The following is a 23,513-nucleotide window of genomic DNA, read 5'->3' on the forward strand; positions in this document are numbered from 1 at the left end:
CAGCACAGCCCACAGAGCACTATATACAGCACAGCCCACAGAGTAATATATATACAGCACAGCCCACAGAGTACTATATACAGCACAGCCCACAGAGCACTAAATACAGCAGAGCCCACAGAGTAATATATACAGCACAGCCCAGAGCACTATATACAGCACAGCCCACAGAGCACTAAATACAGCAGAGCCCACAGAGTAATATATACAGCACAGCCCACAGAGTACTATATATATAGCACAGCCCACACAGTAGTATACAGCACAGAGCACAGCCCGCATCTCTTCTCTTCCTCCCCCCCCCCCCGAGAATGGCCCCACACAGTTCAGTAAAAAAAAAAAAACTCTACTCACCTCTCCTCGTGCCCCGCGTTGCTTCCTGGTTCCTGCTGCTGTCTCACTCTCAGCAGCTGCAGTCTGCCCGGGACACAGCAGGTGCGCGATATGATGTCATCGCGCACCCGCAGTGTCAGAGGCAGAGCGAGGAATGATGGGAGAGGGAGCGTCTGTAGACGCTCTCTCCTCCATCATTGCGTTCAACTGTACCGGCGTCTATACTCCGCTATAGTTGAATGCGACGGCGGGGGCGGGGGGAGGTGAATCGAGCGGCCCACTACTGGCACCGGCCCTTCTGGCATTTGCCAGAAGTGCCCGATGGCCAGTCCGGCCCTGGGGGGAACCCATGTAAAAAAAATGTAAATTTATTTATAGCGCAATTGATGGGTCAATTGATGCCACTTTTCCTGGTGTTTGCCCTAATTTTACCTGTTTTGGCAGCTTTTTTGCCCCCTTGAAGGTGTTGTCTATACATTTAGTTTTCGGCTAACGTGTTCGGCGATGGTCGGGACCTTCATCGATCCAAACTGCACCAAACCTTGAAAGGTTCAGTCATCTCGAATTGTCACTACCTGAGAGACCAGGCAGCCATAGCTATAGTTACTGTTTTTTGGATCATACAGAACTGTTTCTTTTTAAACCTACATAGAAATGTAGTGTAGTTGATATCTAAAATATTATCAACACCACTATTTTATGCAAGGGTCTGAAAACGGCAACTTGTTCTGTGAGTACTATATGCCTAGAAATCTTGTAACGATTGATGTCAATGTAGAGCCCTTACATACTGTATGTCACCATATTTTATACAGTTGCATATATCGTATCGGCCATTTACGCCAATTGGAAAAAGTCTTATAGAATGGAATATCAATTTTGCTTCTTAATTTAACTGAGTAATGCACCAAATATAAAATGACATGCACCACTTTTATGCAAAACATTGTTGCATGAACACAACCCATAAGTTGACATGATAGGAAAAGTTTCTAGAATGATTAGCGAACTGTACTGCATTTATTATCTCATATTGATAACAGACATTTTTTGTTGTAATGCTTCCTACTTCCTTCTTTTTCATGACAAGTCTATCTGGATTTCTCTGCTGAAGTGTCAATCTTATGTCCACGTGTTGAGTTTTTGCAGTTTTTTTTTTGCTGCATTTTGTATGCAAATTAAAAGCTGCTTTTTACAGCACCAGCAAAAGCTAAAAAGCTAAGAGATAAATCTCATGCACACGCTTGTTTTGTTTTCTTGACTTGAATTGTAAAACTTCTGTGCTTTTGAAAACTGCGGCATGTCATTTCTTTCAGCATTTTTGAAGCATTTGTTCACCCATTGAATCAATAAAAAAGTGTAATAAAAGAAGCAAAACCTGCATTTTGGTGGAAGCTTTTTTTTACTGACAAGAGATCAGGTTTTGGCTGTGTGTGAACATAGCCTTAGGGTACTTTCGGATGTGGCATTTTTGCAGCGTTTTGCTGCATTTTTTATGCAGAATATTTGGTGCATAAAATATGCAGCATTTTACAGCAGTAGCATAATCAATGCGATTTGTGAAATCTCATGCACACACTGGGTTTTCTCAGTGAGTGTTTTGAACCCTTATGTGTTTTTGCCAAGATTCAGCGTGTCAATCCTTCCAGTGTTTTTGCAGGACTTTTCATTCATTCAAATGAATTGTTGAAAAAAACAAAGATGCACAAAGGCATAGATAAAATCAATTTTGTCAGTTAATTAATTTACTCATTTATTTATTTTATTATAGCATGGAAAATCAATATTCAACAAAGCCAAACTGATGAATATCGGTTACACAGAAGCAGCAAAGGAATATGACTACAACTGCTTTATCTTCAGTGACGTTGATATCATTCCAATGGATGAAAGGCATTTATACAGCTGCTCAAAAAACCCCAAACATTTGTCTAATTCTTTAGACAAGTTTAATTTCAGGTATTTAATGTTAAATGATCAATACAAAATAATGCATAAATATCCCCATATTTGTTCTTGCCACAGGTATTTGTTTTCATAAAGGAGTTTTCCTCTTAGAGCCTGGTGCAACCGATTGTATTATCAGTCTGAGAGCAATTCCACAAAACGTCGGATCGCCCTCGGACCAATATTGGTATATGGAGCCATGCACAACACAGCATGTTTGGTTTACACTCTGCCATGCAAGTCATTAAGTGTGTGGTAACCATCGGACTGCACTCTAATGACATCTGAGTGCAGTCAGCTCTACACAGACTTACAGAATGGAGAAGATGGATTTTGTGTCTCCATCTTCTCCTCAGAGAATAGGACCACACTATGATCTCACTCTGATCAGAGTATGATCAGAGTGTCATTTGCATTGACCTGATTCTCTCAAATGAGAGAATTTGATTGTCTGCACCTAACATTTATGGTACAGTCTATTCACCAAATAATGAATACATTTTTGTCTCATTCCTACTTATCTAGAGAACAATTCAGTCTCTTATATCCCCATTCTATTCAATGAAGTCTATAGGAGTTTAACAAAGTATGATAAAAAAAAAATGAAAACTACATAGTAGTAGGTGATAGTTTTTATTGATTTCCATCAGAATCAAGCAGGTCTCAGTCCAATGGCAGTGGATGGGAGATTGAAAAACAAGTAAGAATCTAATACACACTGCTGTAACATCTTATAGCAGAGTTACGGTACACATCAAAATGAGCCAGAATTATGATTTAAAGTGAGTCAGAATTCTATCGCACATGACGTGCTCTGCGCCAATGCTTTAGTCATTTTATGCACCTCACCCGATAAGTGAGTGTGGCTTTTTGGGGCAATTAACGTAACTATAGTTTTAGATTATTATTAGTTATTATTATTATTCTTTCATTTATTACATGGCACTTTACATGTGAAAAGGGTTATACAAAATAAAAAAACAAGTACAATAATCATGAACAATACAAGTCACCGACTGGTACAGGAGGAGAGAGAAGATGTGCCAAAAAACTGATTAAAAGTAGGAGGTAGTGTAACGTTAGTGTGGACAGTCTGGTGTCTTTAGGGGTAGGAACGCGATAGTACAGTTCACCACCCTTACATTTAATCATGTTATATGGATTGTGTTGTGTGTATTATGTATTGTCTTTGTTTATATTGTGTAATGTGAATTGTAATGTATTGTGAAGATGAGTAATGTATAGTATAGGATGTACGGCATACTGTATAGTATAGTTAGTGATGATAAGGTTTGGAATGTAACTGAGCAGAGCTGCATAGACATAAAATTTTGACCCTAAGTGAGAGGAGACTAATGATGAGGGATAGTGTGATCCTGAAAAGAACTGACTGACCAGACATTTGATTTTTTAGTCATGATAATTACATACATATAATATACATATTATAATTATCGCTTTCTGTCTCGTCCTCTCTCTCATATATATATATTGTGACATGGTCACTGGTAAAGTGCTGGATGGGAAATATATTTCACTATCCCTAATGGCATTAGTGATATGAAATCCAGAGTTTTATTTCCTCCAGCACAGTAAGTGTTATGAGGGTAAAGTTAAGTTATGTTATGGGCTGGTTTTTAAGAGGACATTCATAGAGTGGGTGGGAGAATGTCCACCGTATCTCCACCTACAGAGCCATCAGTGGCATGTGCTGATAGGACCTTGGTGATGTCACAGTCATGTGACAGTCACATGGATGAGGAGTCACATGGATTGGGTTTAAAAAGCTGAATTCCAGGGGTAGTCTGGGATGTTGAGGGCCTGGAAAAGAAGACTCCATAAGAGTGTTTGTGTACATGGTGCTTGTTCAAGGACATTGCTAACCCTGAGTGGGCTGACCCCCACTAGTGCAAGGGATGCACAAAGTGCTACCATTTTGTTTTGTTTTGCTGTTTTGCCCAGAGGGCCGTGTTTATTTTTGTGGCTAAACCTTGGTTTATGCTGTTGTAAGCAGGTGCTGAGATACAGTACGCAGGGATTGCAGAGCAGTACGGTATAACAATACTATTTATTCTTTTAACAGTAAAAGGTAAAGTAGTCTCCTCACAGGGACTTAATAAGCAGTAGCAAAGTGCTATTGGAACAACAAGGGTAAAATGAAATAAGCAAAATGAGTCTAACTGTCCAAGTTTCAAACAAGACTTATTGTAGCTCCTGGTGGGGTCCTTAGTCCATAGTCCAATGGGGGTAGTAGTACCGGCAATGACTGGTGTAGAGTCCTCAGATAGGGTCCATGGTTAACAATTCATCTTTTGGCAGCAACGGGTGGTCTCCAGCTTTGCCTGCTGAGCCCATAGTCCATTTAACTGTGGAGCAAAAGAGTTAAGCTCTCCACAAGGGTCCTCGTGGCATGTGTCTCTCTGAGCAGCTGCCATCACCTGAATGGCTGCTCTGCATGGCTCTGCTCGGCGTGCACTCCTCTATGTGCCAGCCAAAGTGAGGATCGCTGCAGTATTCTCTGTCCCACACGGATGTCGCTGTGTGTCTGTCAGCAATGGGGGATGCACCTCAGGGCCCTTGCTCCTCCGTGCGAGCTCTGCAGTCTGCTTAGCCGGGCGCTCAGCACACTCACTGGCTCAGTGTCCCATATGCAAAATCACTGCCTCAGTTCTGCCCCATGCTGTATTATACTGCAGAGCACGCCGCACGTCTGCCTCTGCTCTCGCTGCCGGCGAGAAACTCACTGTTTCTTTGTGCACTTTCTCCTCACTGCCTGGCTTAATCACGCCCCCTCTTCCCAGGTCATGGGGCCTGTCCTGTCCCCTATTCTTTCCCTTGGGCAACATGGGATGCAGCCTCAGCAGTTCTGGACCCAGCATGATGCAGGCACCTGCAGATCGGTCTTCCTCCTTACACTCCCCCTCTCTTTAGCTCGCCATTCCACAGGCGAGGACTCTTTGTGCCCCTTTATGTTTTTCGGAGGTGGGCCAGATGTCCACAGTTTTAGCACCCATTTCTGCCTCTCTTGCACTACGTTTTGCCAAAGAAAATTTTTCTGCATATATTGCATGGGCAGAACACCAGCGTGGTCACACTGAGTGCTTTGAGGCACCTCTTTAATTTTCTCATCAGGAGTACTCAGAACTTCAGGTTTCTCATGCAGAATTTCAACATCGGGCTCTTCTCCGTGGCATTCAATGTCCTCCTCCACTAAGTCATCTCACTAGGTGTGAGCCCTACCTCCGCCTCTTCACTGGGGCTGTTGTCATCTTCAACTTTCTTGGTGCAATCCAGCTCCACCCGATTCACCTCCATGCTCCTGAGTAGGGTTGAGCGAAACGGGTCGATCATTTTCAAAAGTCGCCGACTTTTGGCTAAGTCGGCGTCTCATGAAACCTGATCCGACCCCTGTGCTTGTCGGCCATGCGGTACGCGACTTTCGCGCCAAAGTCGCGTTTCAATGACGCGAAAAGCGCCATTTCTCAGCCAATGAAGGTGAACGCAGAGTGTGGGCAGCGTGATGACATAGATCCTGGTCCCCACCATCTTAGAGAAGGGCATTGCAGTGATTGGCTTGCTGTCTGCGGCGTCACAGGGGCTATAAAGGGGCGTTCCCGCCGACCGCCATCTTACTGCTGCTGATCTGAGCTTAGGGACAGGTTGCTGCCGCTTCGTCAGAAGCAGGGAGAGCGTTAGGCAGGGTCCACTAACCACCAAACCGCTTGTGCTGCAGCGATTTCCACTGTCCAACACCACCTTCGGTGTGCAGGGACTGTGGAAGCTATTTTTTTTTTTTTTTCCCCTCAGCGCTGTAGCTCATTGGGCTGCCCAAGAAGGCTCCGTGATAGCTGTATTGCTGTGTGTACGCCACTGTGGAAACCAACTGCTTTTTTCAAAGCACATATCCTCTTGTTCCTTCCTTTCTGCACAGCTATCTTTTTTGTTTGTCCACACTTTTTATTTAATTTGTGCATCAGTCCACTCCTATTGCTGCCTGCCATACCTGGCTTAGATTACTGCAGGGAGATAGTAATTGTAGGACAGTCCCTGTTTTTTTTTTGTTTTTTTTGTGGGAGATTAAGATTGGCATTTCTGCTACAGTGCCATCCCTCACTGAGTGGGCCATAGAAAGCCTATTTATTTTTTCCGTGATTTGTGTTCTAAATTCTACCTCAACACAAAAACACTACATCAATCAGTGGGAGAAAAATATTGGCCTCAGTCAGGGCTTGTGTGCCACTGCTGTGTGTGCTATCTCTCATTCAGTGGGCTATAGAAAGCCTATTTATTTATTTATTTTTTTTCTTATTATTTGGTTTCTAAAGTCTCCCTGAAAAAAAAAAAAAAAAACATAAAAAAACAGTGGGAGAGTAATATTGCCCTTTCAGCTTGTGTGCCAGTCTTGACTCCTGGGTGTGCCACCTCTCTCCCTCTCATTCAGTGGGCCATAGAAAGCCTATTTATTTATTTTTTTAAAATATTATTGGGTTTCTAAAGTCTCCCTTAAAAAAAAAAAAAAAAACATAAAAAAACAGTGGGAGAGTAATATTGCCCTTTCAGCTTGTGTGCCAGTCTTGACTCCTGGGTGTGCCACCTCTCTCCCTCTCATTCAGTGGGCCATAGAAAGCCTATTTATTTTTTTTTTTAAATATTATTGGGTTTCTAAAGTCTCCCTTAAAAAACAAAAAATACATAAAAAAACAGTGGGAGAGTAATATTGCCCTTTCAGCTTGTGTGCCAGTCTTGACTCCTGGGTGTGCCACCTCTCTCCCTCTCATTCAGTGGGCCATAGAAAGCCTATTTATTTTTTTTTTTAAATATTATTGGGTTTCTAAAGTCTCCCTTAAAAAACAAAAAATACATAAAAAAACAGTGGGAGAGTAATATTGCCCTTTCAGCTTGTGTGCCAGTCTTGACTCCTGGGTGTGCCACCTCTCTCTCATTCAGTGGGCCATAGAAAGCATTTTTTTTTTTTTTTCCTTGATTTGTGTTCTAAAATCTACCTCAACACAAAAACACTACATCAATCAGTGGGAGAAAAATATTGGCCTCAGTCAGGGCTTGTGTGCCACTGCTGTGTGTGCTATCTCTCATTCAGTGGGCTATAGAAAGCCTATTTATTTATTTATTTTTTTTCTTATTATTTGGTTTCTAAAGTCTCCCTGAAAAAAAAAAAAAAAACATAAAAAAACAGTGGGAGAGTAATATTGCCCTTTCAGCTTGTGTGCCAGTCTTGACTCCTGGGTGTGCCACCTCTCTCCCTCTCATTCAGTGGGCCATAGAAAGCCTATTTTTTTTTTTTTAAATATTATTGGGTTTCTAAAGTCTCCCTTAAAAAAAAAAAAAACATAAAAAAACAGTGGGAGAGTAATATTGCCCTTTCAGCTTGTGTGCCAGTCTTGACTCCTGGGTGTGCCACCTCTCTCCCTCTCATTCAGTGGGCCATAGAAAGCCTATTTATTTTTTTTTTTTTAAATATTATTGGGTTTCTAAAGTCTCCCTTAAAAAACAAAAAATACATAAAAAAACAGTGGGAGAGTAATATTGCCCTTTCAGCTTGTGTGCCAGTCTTGACTCCTGGGTGTGCCACCTCTCTCCCTCTCATTCAGTGGGCCATAGAAAGCCTATTTATTTTTTTTTTTAAATATTATTGGGTTTCTAAAGTCTCCCTTAAAAAACAAAAAATACATAAAAAAACAGTGGGAGAGTAATATTGCCCTTTCAGCTTGTGTGCCAGTCTTGACTCCTGGGTGTGCCACCTCTCTCTCATTCAGTGGGCCATAGAAAGCATTTTTTTTTTTCCTTGATTTGTGTTCTAAAATCTACCTCAACACAAAAACACTACATCAATCAGTGGGAGAAAAATATTGGCCTCAGTCAGGGCTTGTGTGCCACTGCTGTGTGTGCTATCTCTCATTCAGTGGGCTATAGAAAGCCTATTTATTTATTTTTTTCTTATTATTTGGTTTCTAAAGTCTCCCTGAAAAAAAAAAAAAAAACATAAAAAAACAGTGGGAGAGTAATATTGCCCTTTCAGCTTGTGTGCCAGTCTTGACTCCTGGGTGTGCCACCTCTCTCCCTCTCATTCAGTGGGCCATAGAAAGCCTATTTTTTTTTTTTAAATATTATTGGGTTTCTAAAGTCTCCCTTAAAAAAAAAAAAAACATAAAAAAACAGTGGGAGAGTAATATTGCCCTTTCAGCTTGTGTGCCAGTCTTGACTCCTGGGTGTGCCACCTCTCTCCCTCTCATTCAGTGGGCCATAGAAAGCCTATTTATTTATTTTTTTAAATATTATTGGGTTTCTAAAGTCTCCCTTAAAAAACAAAAAATACATAAAAAAACAGTGGGAGAGTAATATTGCCCTTTCAGCTTGTGTGCCAGTCTTGACTCCTGGGTGTGCCACCTCTCTCTCATTCAGTGGGCCATAGAAAGCATTTTTTTTTTTCCTTGATTTGTGTTCTAAAATCTACCTCAACACAAAAACACTACATCAATCAGTGGGAGAAAAATATTGGCCTCAGTCAGGGCTTGTGTGCCACTGCTGTGTGTGCTATCTCTCATTCAGTGGGCTATAGAAAGCCTATTTATTTATTTATTTATTTTTTTTCTTATTATTTGGTTTCTAAAGTCTCCCTGAAAAAAAAAAAAAAAACATAAAAAAACAGTGGGAGAGTAATATTGCCCTTTCAGCTTGTTTGCCAGTCTTGACTCCTGGGTGTGCCACCTCTCTCCCTCTCATTCAGTGGGCCATAGAAAGCCTATTTATTTATTTTTTTTAAATATTATTGGGTTTCTAAAGTCTCCCTTAAAAAACAAAAAATACATAAAAAAACAGTGGGAGAGTAATATTGCCCTTTCAGCTTGTGTGCCAGTCTTGACTCCTGGGTGTGCCACCTCTCTCTCATTCAGTGGGCCATAGAAAGCATTTTTTTTTTTTTTCCTTGATTTGTGTTCTAAAATCTACCTCAACACAAAAACACTACATCAATCAGTGGGAGAAAAATATTGGCCTCAGTCAGGGCTTGTGTGCCACTGCTGTGTGTGCTATCTCTCATTCAGTGGGCTATAGAAAGCCTATTTATTTATTTATTTTTTTTCTTATTATTTGGTTTCTAAAGTCTCCCTGAAAAAAAAAAAAAAACATAAAAAAACCGTGGGAGAGTAATATTGCCCTTTCAGCTTGTGTGCCAGTCTTGACTCCTGGGTGTGCCACCTCTCTCTCTCATTCAGTGGGCCATAGAAAGGCTATTTTTTTTTTTGTTTTTTTTAATATTATTTGGTTTCTAAAGTCTCCCTGAAAAAAAAAAAAAAAACATAAAAAAACAGTGGGAGAGTAATATTGCCCTTTCAGCTTGTGTGCCAGTCTTGACTCCTGGGTGTGCCACCTCTCTCCCTCTCATTCAGTGGGCCATAGAAAGCCTATTTATTTTTTTTTTTAAATATTATTGGGTTTCTAAAGTCTCCCTTAAAAAACAAAAAATACATAAAAAAACAGTGGGAGAGTAATATTGCCCTTTCAGCTTGTGTGCCAGTCTTGACTCCTGGGTGTGCCACCTCTCTCTCTCATTCAGTGGGCCATAGAAAGGCTATTTTTTTTTTGGTTTTTTTAATATTATTTGGTTTCTAAAGTCTCCCTGAAATAAAAAAAAAACTTAAAAAAACAGTGGGAGAGTAATATTGCCCTTTCAGCTTGTGCGCCAGTCTTGACTCCTGGGTGTGCCACCTCTCTCTCTCTAATTGTGGGCCATAGAAAGCCTTTTTTTTTTTTTTTTTTTTAATATTATTTGGTTTCTAAAGTCTCCCTGAGAAAAAAAAATAAATAAATTAGGTGGGAGATTAATATTGACATTAGTGCTTGAGTGACAGTCCTGCGTGTGTGTCATCTCTGTGATTTTGTGCCACAGAAAACAGAGTGTGTAACATTGTGCCTGATTTTCCTTGTGGTCTCACCAACCTGTTAAGGGATATTGAAATCATACTGAAGTTATAGCTCACCGTGTAAGTTGTTTGACAGCAACAAATAAAGTTACTTTGGTTAAGATTTTAAAACAATGAGGAAGTCTGGTGCAAGAGGTCGTCGTGGGCGTTCATTGTCAGCTGGTAATGATGGTAGTGGTAGTGGAGCATCAGGTGGTCGTGGGGATAAAAATATTCCACCTAAGTCTGGAGCTGTGGAGCCAGTTTCGTCGTCAGGCTACACAAGGCCTCGAACGCTCTCTTTTCTGGGAGTAGGAAAACCGCTTTTAAAGGCGGAGCAGCAACAGCAAGTTTTGGCTTACATTGCAGACTCAGCCTCTAGCTCTTTTGCCTCCTCTTCCGAAACTGGTAAATGTAAAAGCAGCGCGTCGCTTGTGGATGTTCACGGTCAGGGACAAGTCGCTTCCTTGTCCTCCTCAGCAAAAACTACAACAAGAGAGAAGGATGCAGCAGGCGACACAACGGGTCACTCCATGGAGCTCTTTACACATACCGTCCCTGGCTTAGAAAGTGAAACATTTAACAGGCCATGCCCATTACAAGTATATTCTGACATGCAGTGCACTGATGCACAGCCACAGCCAGAGTACTATGCTGCTCCTTTGACTCAGACCACCACATTGCCCTCTCAGGGTACAGATCCACAATCAGACCCTGATGAGACTATGTTGCCCCGCCACGAACGCTATACCACCGACCGACACAGTGACACAGACGAAGTTGCACACGAGCTCGAAGAGGAGGTAATAGATGACCCAGTTATTGACCCCAATTGGCAGCCATTGGGGGAACAGGGTGCAGGCGGCAGTAGTTCAGAAGCGGAGGTGGAGGAGGGGCCGCAGCAGGCATCAACATCGCAACAGGTTCCATCTGCCGGGCCCGTATCTGGCCCAAAACGCGTGTCAAAGCCAAAACCTGTTGGAGCACAGCGTTGCCATCCGGTTAAAGCTCAGTCTGCAATCCCTGAAAAGGGATCCGAGTCTAGGAAGAGTGCAGTCTGGCATTTTTTTAAACAACATCCAACTGATCAGCGCAAAGTCATCTGTCAAAAATGTTCAACTAGCTTAAGCAGAGGTCAGAATCTGAAAAGTCTAAATACTAGTTGCATGCATAGACACTTAACCACCATGCATTTTCAAGCCTGGACTAACTACCAAACGTCCCTCAAGGTTGTAGCACCCTCGGCCAATGAAGCTAGTCAGCAACGCAACATCCCTTCCGTCACTGTAAGGCCACCATTTTCCGCACCACCGGCAGTATCTGTGCAGGTTTCTTTGCCAGCCAAAAGCAGTCAGGGTCAGGGAATCACCAGTTTTGTAGGAGGAAATATTGCATCTAGGGCACCGGCGGAAACAATACCGTCTCCAACCGTCTCTCAGTCTGCCATGTACACCGGCACACCCGAAAGTTCCACGATCTCCAGCTCTCCAGTCCAGCTCACCCTACATGAGACTCTGGTTAGAAAAAGGAAGTACTTATCCTCGCATCCGCGTACACAGTGTTTTAATGCCCACATAGCTAGACTAATCTCGTTAGAGATGATGCCCTACCGGTTAGTTGAAAGCGAAGCTTTCAAAGCCCTGATGGAGTACGCTGAACCACGATACGAGCTACCCAGTCGACACTTTTTTTCCAGAAAAGCCATCCAAGCCCTGCACCAGCATGTTAAACAGCGCATCGTCCATGCACTCAGGCAATCTGTGAGTACAAAGGTGCACCTGACTACAGATGCATGGACCAGTAGGCATGGCCAGGGACGTTATGTGTCCATCACGGCACACTGGGTGAATGTGGTGGATGCAGGGTCCACAGGCGACATCAATTTAGGGACAGTTGTGCCCAGCCCACGGTCTAGGAAACAGTTGGCTGTAGGCGTTCGCACCCCCTCCTCCTCCTCCTCCTCGTCCTCCTGCAGAAGCTACAGCTCTTCCACAGAACGTAGTCTGCCAACCACTCCATCGGCAGATGACACTGTTGCACACCAGTTGTCCCATTATGGGCCAGCTACTGCCAAGCGTCAGCAGGCTGTATTGGCTATGAAGTGCTTGGGCGACAACAGACACACCGCGGAAGTTCTGTCCGAGTTCTTGCAACAAGAAACGCAGTCGTGGCTGGGCACAGTAGATCTTGAGGCAGGCAAGGTAGTGAGTGATAACGGAAGGAATTTCATGGCTGCCATCTCCCTTTCCCAACTGAAACACATTCCTTGCCTGGCTCACACCTTAAACCTGGTGGTGCAGTGCTTATTGAAAACTTATCCTGGGTTCTCCGACCTGCTCCTCAAAGTGCGTGCACTTTGCTCACATATCCGACGTTCGCCTGTACACGCCAGCCGTATGCAGATTTATCAGTGGTCTTTGAACCTTCCCCAGCATCGCCTAATCATAGACGTTGCAACAAGGTGGAACTCAACACTGCACATGCTTCAGAGACTGTGCGAACAGAGGCGTGCTGTTATTTATTTGTGGGAGGATACACGGGCAGGCAGTAGGATGGCAGACATGGAGTTGTCAGGTGTGCAGTGGTCTAAGATACAAGACCTGTGTCAAGTCCTTCAGTGTTTTGAGGAATGCACACGGCTGGTTAGTGCAGACAACGCCGTAATAAGCATGAGCATCCCCCTAATGCGTCTGCTGATGCAAAGTTTGACGCACATAAAGGAGCAGGCGTCTGCACCAGAGGAAGAGGAAAGCCTTGATGACAGTCAGCCATTGTCTGGTCAGGGCAGTGTACAGGACGAGGTAGCGGGCGAAGAGGAGGTGGAGGACGAGGAGGATGATGGGGATGAGTATATTTTTAATGCCGAACCTTTCCCGGGGGCACAGGAAATTGGTTGCGTGTCACGGCCGGGTTCTGGTTTTTTGAGGGACACAAGTGACGTAGATTTGCCTGCAACTGCCCCTCAACCAATCACAACCGGAGATTTGACAACTGGAACTTTGGCCCACATGGCGGATTATGCCTTACGTATCCTAAAAAGGGACACACGCATTACGAAAATGATGAACGATGACGATTACTGGTTGGCCTGCCTCCTTGATCCACGCTATAAAGGCAAATTGCTAAATATTATGCCACATGAGAACTTGGAACTAATATTAGCAACCAAACAATCAACTCTTGTTGACCGTTTGCTTCAGGCATTCCCAGCACACAGCGCACGTGATCGTTCTCACACGAGCTCCAGGGGGCAGCAGACTAGGAGTGTTAGGGGTGCACACATCAGAAGTGGCGTTGGACAGAGGGGTTTTCTGACCAGGTTGTGGAGTGATTTTGCTATGACCGCAGACAGGACAGGTACTGCTGCATCAATTGAAAGTGACAGGAGACAACATTTGTCCAGTATGGTTACTAACTATTTTTCATCCCTTATCGATGTTCTCCCTCAACCGTCATTCCCATTTGATTACTGGGCCTCCAAATTAGACACCTGGCCAGAATTGGCAGAATATGCATTGCAGGAGCTTGCTTGCCCGGCAGCAAGTGTCCTATCAGAAAGAGTATTCAGTGCTGCAGGTTCAATATTAACCGAAAAAAGGACTCGTCTGGCTACCCAAAATGTTGACGATCTAACATTCATTAAAATGAACCACAACTGGATTTCGAAATCTTTTGCCCCACCTTGCCCGGCCGACACCTAGCTTTCCTATGAAAAGCTCTTGCCTGTGAATTACTTTTCTAATGTCTAATTTGCTGCAGCTGATTGTACAGCATACGACATGTTTACACCTCCCTAAATGGCAAAACTCCCCACACGGGGCCGTGGTATCGCGACTTGGCGCAAGCACCCGTGAGACTGCTGTTTGTCTGAAGAGGTGGGTGTGCTCGCTTTTGGTTGACGGCATTGCTACTGGGTCCCTCATAGTACAATGTAGTGTCTCTGGCGGTGGTGGTGCGCACCCAACGTCAGACACACCGTTGTAACATGAGGGGCCCTGGGGCGGTCCCGCCGGCCTCAAGAGAGTTCCCCCCTACCCCAGCTCAAAATGTGCTCTACCACGTGCAAAATTATGTCGCACAGCTCCACCAATCTTTAGTCTATTCGCTGACATCATTCAATGTCTGGCACTGACAATACAAATTTGTAGACATCTATGATGCAACTTAAAGTAGTCTGTGTCTGTGTCCTATATTGGCACCATTAAATAGTTACTGCCAAATTACTATGTCAGAAACTCAGCAGATGAGCCCACCCCTGTACCTAAGTATGCCACCTTTTTTTTTGTTTTGGTTGTTTTGCGAGACATTAACATCTATTTATATTTTGGGAGTACTGGGACAGACACTCCTTGCACTACTCCTCCACTCACCACCAAGCTGCCCGTGTATCCATGTAACCGCTGTAAAACTGCCATGAGCCTATTGTTTGTTATTTTAGGCCTTTGAAGCCTGTCTGCGGTCCCTCCTTCCACTAGTCCTCCACTGACCAGACCACTGCTGCCCGTGTACCCCTGGAACCAATTATAAAGTGCCTACAGCCAGCCCATTTTTTTATGTTAGGTCTTTGAAGCCTGTCTGCGGTCCCTCCTTCCACTAGTCCTCCACTGGCCAGACCACTGCTGCCCGTGTACCCCTGGAACCAATTATAAAGTGCCTACAGCCAGCCCATTTTTTTATGTTAGGCCTTTGAAGCCTGTCTGCGGTCCCTCCTTCCACTAGTCCTCCACTGGCCAGACCACTGCTGCCCGTGTACCCCTGGAACCAATTATAAAGTGCCTACAGCCAGCCCATTTTTTTATGTTAGGCCTTTGAAGCCTGTCTGCGGTCCCTCCTTCCACTAGTCCTCCACTGGCCAGACCACTGCTGCCCGTGTACCCCTGGAACCAATTATAAAGTGCCTACAGCCAGCCCATTTTTTTATGTTAGGCCTTTGAAGCCTGTCTGCGGTCCCTCCTTCCACTAGTCCTCCACTGGCCAGACCACTGCTGCCCGTGTACCCCTGGAACCAATTATAAAGTGCCTACAGCCAGCCCATTTTTTTATGTTAGGCCTTTGAAGCCTGTCTGCGGTCCCTCCTTCCACTAGTCCTCCACTGGCCAGACCACTGCTGCCCGTGTACCCCTGGAACCAATTATAAAGTGCCTACAGCCAGCCCATTTTTTTATGTTAGGCCTTTGAAGCCTGTCTGCGGTCCCTCCTTCCACTAGTCCTCCACTGGCCAGACCACTGCTGCCCGTGTACCCCTGGAACCAATTATAAAGTGCCTACAGCCAGCCCATTTTTTTATGTTAGGCCTTTGAAGCCTGTCTGCGGTCCCTCCTTCCACTAGTCCTCCACTGACCAGACCACTGCTGCCCGTGTACCCCTGGAACCAATTATAAAGTGCCTACAGCCAGCCCATTTTTTTATGTTAGGCCTTTGAAGCCTGTCTGCGGTCCCTCCTTCCACTAGTCCTCCACTGGCCAGACCACTGCTGCCCGTGTACCCCTGGAACCAATTATAAAGTGCCTACAGCCAGCCCATTTTTTTATGTTAGGCCTTTGAAGCCTGTCTGCGGTCCCTCCTTCCACTAGTCCTCCACTGGCCAGACCACTGCTGCCCGTGTACCCCTGGAACCAATTATAAAGTGCCTACAGCCAGCCCATTTTTTTATGTTAGGCCTTTGAAGCCTGTCTGCGGTCCCTCCTTCCACTAGTCCTCCACTGGCCAGACCACTGCTGCCCGTGTACCCCTGGAACCAATTATAAAGTGCCTACAGCCAGCCCATTTTTTTATGTTAGGCCTTTGAAGCCTGTCTGCGGTCCCTCCTTCCACTAGTCCTCCACTGGCCAGACCACTGCTGCCCGTGTACCCCTGGAACCAATTATAAAGTGCCTACAGCCAGCCCATTTTTTTATGTTAGGCCTTTGAAGCCTGTCTGCGGTCCCTCCTTCCACTAGTCCTCCACTGACCAGACCACTGCTGCCCGTGTACCCCTGGAACCAATTATAAAGTGCCTACAGCCAGCCCATTTTTTTATGTTAGGCCTTTGAAGCCTGTCTGCGGTCCCTCCTTCCACTAGTCCTCCACTGGCCAGACCACTGCTGCCCGTGTACCCCTGGAACCAATTATAAAGTGCCTACAGCCAGCCCATTTTTTTATGTTAGGCCTTTGAAGCCTGTCTGCGGTCCCTCCTTCCACTAGTCCTCCACTGGCCAGACCACTGCTGCCCGTGTACCCCTGGAACCAATTATAAAGTGCCTACAGCCAGCCCATTTTTTTATTTTAGGCCTTTGAAGCCTGTCTGCGGTCCCTCCTTCCACTAGTCCTCCACTGGCCAGACCACTGCTGCCCGTGTACCCCTGGAACCAATTATAAAGTGCCTACAGCCAGCCCATTTTCTTATGTTAGGCCTTTGAAGCCTGTCTGCGGTCCCTACTTTAAATACTCCTCCACTCACCACCAAGCTGCCTGCCCGTGTATCCATGTAACCGCTGTAAAACTGCCATGAGCCTATTGTTTGTTATGTTAGGCCTTTGATAGCCTGTCTGCGGTCCCTACTTTAAATACTCCTCCACTCACCACCAAGCTGCCTGCCCGTCTATCCATGTAACCGCTGTAAAACTGCCATGAGCCTATTGTTTGTTATGTTAGGCCTTTGATAGCCTGTCTGCGGTCCTTACTTTAAATACTCCTCCACTCACCACCTAGCTGCCTGTGTATCCATGTAACCGATGTAAAACTGCCATGACTGCCTACTGTTTGTTATTTTAGGCCTTTGATAGCCTGTCTGCGGCCCCTACTTGCAATACTCCTCCACTGACCACAATGCTGCCTGGAGTGCCTGCCTGTGTATCCATGTAACCGATGTAAAACTGCCATGACTGCCTACTGTTTGTTATTTTAGGCCTTTGATAGCCTGTCTGCGGCCCCTACTTGCAATACTCCTCCACTGACCACAATGCTGCCTGGAGTGCCTGCCTGTGTATCCATGTAACCGATGTAAAACTGCCATGACTGCCTACTGTTTGTTATTTTAGGCCTTTGATAGCCTGTCTGCGGCCCCTACTTGCAATACTCCTCCACTGACCACAATGCTGCCTGGAGTGCCTGCCTGTGTATCCATGTAACCGATGTAAAACTGCCATGACTGCCTACTGTTTGTTATTTTAGGCCTTTGATAGCCTGTCTGCGTCCCCTACTTGCAATACTCCTCCACTGACCACAATGCTGCCTGGAGTGCCTGCCTGTGTATCCATGTAACCGATGTAAAACTGCCATGAGTGCCTACTGTTTGGTATTTTAGGCCTTTGATAGCCTGTCTGCAGCCCCTACTTGCAATACTCCTCCACTGACCACACCAATGCTGCCCGTGTACCCCTGGAACCTATTTAAAAGTTCATAGAGCCTAGTTATATATTTTATTTACTATTAATAAGGCCATGATGGACTACGCTGTACCACGCTGCAAGCTAACCAGTCGACACTTCTTTTGCGAGAAAAGCCATCCCAACCCTCCACCAGCATGTAGAAGACCGCATTGTCCATGCACTCTGGCAATCTGTGAGTACAAAGGTGCACCTGACAACAGACGCATGGACCTGTAGGCATGGCCACGGAAGATTACGTGTCCATTACGGCGCAATGGGTTAATGTGGTGGATGCATGGTCCACAGGGGACAGCCTACTAAGTCTGTCTGCAGTCCCTAATTCAAATTGTCCTCCACTGTCTAAATTGGAGCTTCCACCTTCTGGCTTTCGGCCTATAGTATCAGAAATTAAACTGCATTTGGCCTTCAACTTTGGTTAGGGCCTACTAACGGCTTCTGCCCCTCCCTGGTGTTGCCCTCAACTAAATAAAGCTGAGCTTCAACCTTCCGGCTCTCATTAAGTGGTTTTAAAAAAAAAAAATGGTGGTTAGGGCCTACTAACGGCTTCTGCCCCTCCCTGGTGTTGCCCTCAACTAAATAAAGCTGAGCTTCAACCTTCTGCTCCAAATTACCATTTTAAAAAAATGCAATAGGCTTTTCCGGCCTACTAAAGGTGTCTGTCTGTGTGCCCCTGCCTGGTGTTGTCCTCAACTAAATAAAGCTGAGCTTCAACCTTCTGCTCCAAATTACCATTTTAAAAAATGCAATAGGCTTTTCCGGCCTACTAAAGGTGTCTGTCTGTGTTCCCCTGCCTGGTGTTGTCCTCAACTAAATAAAGCTGAGCTTCAACCTTCTGCTCCAAATTACCATTTTAAAAAATGCAATAGGCTTTTCCGGCCTACTAAAGGTGTCTGTCTGTGTTCCCCTGCCTGGTGTTGTCCTCAACTAAATAAAGCTGAGCTTCAACCTTCTGCTCCAAATTACCATTTTAAAAAATGCAATAGGCTTTTCCGGCCTACTAAAGGTGTCTGTCTGTGTGCCCCTGCCTGGTGTTGTCCTCAACTAAATAAAGCTGAGCTTCAACCTTCTGCTCCAAATTACCATTTTAAAAAATGCAATAGGCTTTTCCGGCCTACTAAAGGTGTCTGTCTGTGTGCCCCTGCCTGGTGTTGTCCTCAACTAAATAAAGCTGAGCTTCAACCTTCTGCTCCAAATTACCATTTTAAAAAATGCAATAGGCTTTTCCGGCCTACTAAAGGTGTCTGTCTGTGTGCCCCTGCCTGGTGTTGTCCTCAACTAAATAAAGCTGAGCTTCAACCTTCTGCTCCAAATTACCATTTTAAAAAATGCAATAGGCTTTTCCGGCCTACTAAAGGTGTCTGTCTGTGTGCCCCTGCCTGGTGTTGTCCTCAACTAAATAAAGCTGAGCTTCAACCTTCTGCTCCAAATTACCATTTTAAAAAATGCAATAGGCTTTTCCGGCCTACTAAAGGTGTCTGTCTGTGTTCCCCTGCCTGGTGTTGTCCTCAACTAAATAAAGCTGAGCTTCAACCTTCTGCTCCAAATTACCATTTTAAAAAATGCAATAGGCTTTTCCGGCCTACTAAAGGTGTCTGTCTGTGTGCCCCTGCCTGGTGTTGTCCTCAACTAAATAAAGCTGAGCTTCAACCTTCTGCTCCAAATTACCATTTTAAAAAATGCAATAGGCTTTTCCGGCCTACTAAAGGTGTCTGTCTGTGTGCCCCTGCCTGGTGTTGTCCTCAACTAAATAAAGCTGAGCTTCAACCTTCTGCTCCAAATTACCATTTTAAAAAATGCAATAGGCTTTTCCGGCCTACTAAAGGTGTCTGTCTGTGTGCCCCTGCCTGGTGTTGTCCTCAACTAAATAAAGCTGAGCTTCAACCTTCTGCTCCAAATTACCATTTTAAAAAATGCAATAGGCTTTTCCGGCCTACTAAAGGTGTCTGTCTGTGTGCCCCTGCCTGGTGTTGTCCTCAACTAAATAAAGCTGAGCTTCAACCTTCTGCTCCAAATTACCATTTTAAAAAATGCAATAGGCTTTTCCGGCCTACTAAAGGTGTCTGTCTGTGTGCCCCTGCCTGGTGTTGTCCTCAACTAAATAAAGCTGAGCTTCAACCTTCCGGCTCTCATTAAGTGGTTTTTAAAAAAAAAAAATGGTGGTTAGGGCCTACTAACGGCTTCTGCCCCTCCCTGGTGTTGCCCTCAACTAAATAAAGCTGAGCTTCAACCTTCTGCTCCAAATTACCATTTTAAAAAATGCAATAGGCTTTTCCGGCCTACTAAAGGTGTCTGTCTGTGTGCCCCTGCCTGGTGTTGTCCTCAACTAAATAAAGCTGAGCTTCAACCTTCTGGCTTTCGCCCTATACTATCAGATATTAAACTGCATTTGGCCTACTAGTGTGGTTAGGCCCTTGAAACAGTGTCTGCTGCTCTTGGGTTTGCTACTCCACTGAACAAAGCAATGCCGCCTGTTTAGTCCTGTTACCAATTTTGAACTGCATTTAGCCTACTTTATTCTTTGGCCCTATATCTGTTTCCTCCTCATCCTGCCCATTGCCCAGCCACTGCTAGATGAGTCTGCTGGTACATTGACCTAGACCACTACATTCCCCTTGTACTCTACACAGCCAGAATCTGACCCTGCTGAAAGTAAGGTTCCCCTTCCCGCATGTTATACCACCTTACACAGGGACAAAGAGGAAGGTGCAGATGAAAGAGCAGGTTCCTTCATCAGGTGGGGGGGCATACTCGTTGGCGACGTCACTGGCACAGGGCCCCTCAGAGTACGCAAAAGTGTCGCTGCTGGTGGGAGGCGCCCCCGCCATGCAAACACACCGCCGTACTTTGAGGGGCCCTGTGCCAGTGCCAATGCGAACGAGTGGGCCCCCCCCTGCTTGCTCAGGATCACAGCACTTGCAACGTTTAAATACTTACCTTTCCCTGCAACACAGCCGTGACGTAGTCCGCATTTCCTGGGCCCACGAAAAACTTGAGCCAGCCCTACTCCCCCCACAACTTTCCCCCAATTCCCTATGCCCAACTATTATTATACAGTTAATTAAGATTGGCAAGCTTCAGAAACAAGAATGGATGTTTTTGGCATTAAAATGGGCACTGTAGGTGTTTTCCTGGCCTCCACTCACTGCCGACTATGCTTCCCCATTGACTTGCATTGGGTTTCGTGTTTCGGTCGATCCCCGACTTTTAGCGATAATCGGCCGACTGCACTCGACTCGACTCTGGACAAAATCGGGTTTCCCAAAACCCTACTCGATCTTAAAAAAATGAAAGTCGCTCAACCCTACTCCTGAGTAATACAGACATCTCGCTGCAAGCAGATGACGCCTTCTCCCTCATTTCTCGGCGTTCGACACCATGGCTCTGCCTTGCTCTGGGTGAGGCTCCCCTCCGCTCACCGTATTATTTCTTCCAGGTGAGCATGACCTTTGGAGGGTTGAGCGAATCTTTACCATTGGCTGTCCCGTGTAGGGTAACTCCTTGACATGTGTCCCATATTTCCTCAAGTCCAACACTCACTTCTGCGCCTGTCTGGTGGGTGCTTCGGTCTAGTTCACCGTCCTTCAGGAGAGACATACCCCCTCTGTAATCACTCATCATCCGAGGATATAGGATTAGATTATGGGGCTGCTGCTGGAGTTTCTCTTACGCTCCATATCTCTCCTCTAATTTCTCTTATCTCTTGCTGTAAGTTTCCCCGGGGTATGAGATTGGACTCTAAGGTAGCAGCTAGGGCTTCCTTTAGGCTCCTTATTTCTGCCCCCATTTTTCACATTTCCTGCCGTAATTTGCAGTACCACTACGGCTCTGCCGCGTTTGGGGTAGGTACTTTGCGGCTCCAGACCATCCCTGCCAAGGCTGCGGTCCCCTGCTCCTGGACACCAAGATAGCAGCAAGGGCTTCCTTTAGGTTCCCTATTTCTGCCCTCATTTTTCGCATTTCCTGCCTTAGTTTGCGGTACCACTCTGGCTCTGCCGCGTTTGGGGTAGGTACTTCGCGGCTCCAGACCATCCTGTCCAAGGCGGAGGTCCCCTGCTCCTGTTCCCTTTTGCATGCTTCAGCCCCAATTTTTAAGAAAGTCATATGCAGCCTAGCACGCAGGCACTCCCACAAAGCTTGTTTAAGCGGCATTTCTCTGAGGCCCACCACCAACTGTTTTCTCAATATCACGTCAGGGGACCCCACTCCAATTACCCCCACATCATCCCAGCGGGCGATATGCGCTTGTATCTCCTGCAGCGCATTAATGTACTGCGTCATGGACTCAGCCTCCCTTTGGACACAGCGGAACAAGCGCATCCGCAGTTCCCCAACATCAGTGGGATCTCCATGCATTTCCTCTAGGATCTGAAATACCTTAGTCAATATGTCCCGTTCATGAGAGGGGCGGAAGATTACAGAATATTGGGCCTCACCGTATAGGGACATTAATTCGATCTATGCCTGAAGCACAGGGGCAATGGGGTATATCCACAACATGCTCTTAACTCTTTCAGTCCAGTCCCACAACATCATGTTGCTCCCCGTGAACTTTGGAAGGTAACTAAGCATCACCCCCAATGGCAAGCTGAACCAGGGGGCACCCATACTTGACTGGTCTGCAGCTTCTGCGTTCAAGGATTTGCATCCTGCCGACTACGCCAATTCTAAGCAGGTGCTGAGATGCAGTACGCAGGGATTGCAGAGCAGTACGGTATAACAATAGTATTTATTCTTTTAACAGTAAAAGGTAAAGTAGTCTTCTCGCAGGAAGTTAATAGGCAGTAGCAAAAAGCTATTGGAACAATAAGGGTTAAATGAAATAGGCAAAACACGTGCGAGAGTCTAAGTTTCAAACAACACTTATCGTAGCTCCTGGTGGGGTCCTTAGTCCACAGTCTGATGAAGGTAGTAGTATTGGCAACAGCCGGTGTAGGGTCCTCAGATAGGGTCCAGGGTTAACAATTCATCTTCTGGCGGCAGCAGGCGGTCTCCGGTTTTGCCCGCTGAGCTCCTAATCCATTTAAATGAGGAGCAAAAGAGTAAAGCTCTCCGCAAGGTTCCTAGTGGCACGTGTCTCTCTGAGCAGCTGCTGTTACCTGAATGGCTGCTCTGCACGGCTCTACTCGACGTGAGCTCCTCTATGTGACAGCCGAAGTGAGGATTGCTGCAGTAGTCTCTGTCCCACACGGATGCCGCTGTGTGTCTGTCAGCAATGGGGGATGCACCTCAGGGTTCTGCACCGGGCCCTCACTCCTCCGCCCAAGCGCTCTCACTGGCTCAGTGGCCAGTAAACAAAATCTCTGCTGCAGTTCTGCCCCGTGCTGTCTCTCATGCTGCGGAGTGCGCCGCACACCTGCCTCTGCCCTCACTGCCGGCGGGAAGCTCACTGTTTCTTCGCGCGCTTTCTCCTCACTGCCTGGCTTAGTCACACCCCCTCTTTCCGGTTCATGTGGCTGGTCCTGTCCTCTATTCTTTTCCCCAGGCAACATTGGATGCAACCTAAGCAGTTCCGGACCCAGCATGATGCAGGTACCTGTAGCCTGGTATTCCTCCTTATACTGTAACTAATAAACCAAGTGCATCCTTAAAGGCACAGTGTTCCCTTGATTACAGCCAAGTCAGCCGATCTACCACAATATATATATCTACAGTGTTGTGGAAAAGTGTTTGCCATCTTTCTGATATCCTATTCTTTTGCATTTTGTGATAACTGGCAATGAACCTTTTACAAAGCTCTGGAGGAATTTTGTTCCACTCATCGTTGCAGAATTGTTGTAATTCAGCCACATTTGGAGGGCTTCCTGGCATGAACTTCCTTTTAAGGTCATGCTGCAGAATCTCAATCGAATTAAGGTCAGGACTTTGGCTAGGCCACTCCGAAGTCTTAATTTTGTTTTTCTTAAGTCATTCAGAGGTGGAATTGCTAGTGTGTTTTGGATCATTG

General features: G+C 45.6%; 1 protein-coding gene across 1 annotated transcript in view; it reads left to right on the top strand.

Moving 5' to 3' along the window:
- Positions 1-23,513, top strand: part of LOC143784557 (beta-1,4-galactosyltransferase 1-like) — a 570,011-nt gene that overhangs the window by 404,968 nt on the left and 141,530 nt on the right. Inside the window, exon 4 of the mRNA XM_077272977.1 lies at positions 2,105-2,292. Coding sequence (XP_077129092.1) covers positions 2,105-2,292 — 188 coding nt within the window. The remainder of the gene's footprint in view (positions 1-2,104; positions 2,293-23,513) is intronic.

Source organism: Ranitomeya variabilis, chromosome 1 (genome assembly GCF_051348905.1).
Source record: "Ranitomeya variabilis isolate aRanVar5 chromosome 1, aRanVar5.hap1, whole genome shotgun sequence".
In the NCBI taxonomy this organism is placed as follows: Eukaryota; Metazoa; Chordata; class Amphibia; order Anura; family Dendrobatidae; genus Ranitomeya; species Ranitomeya variabilis.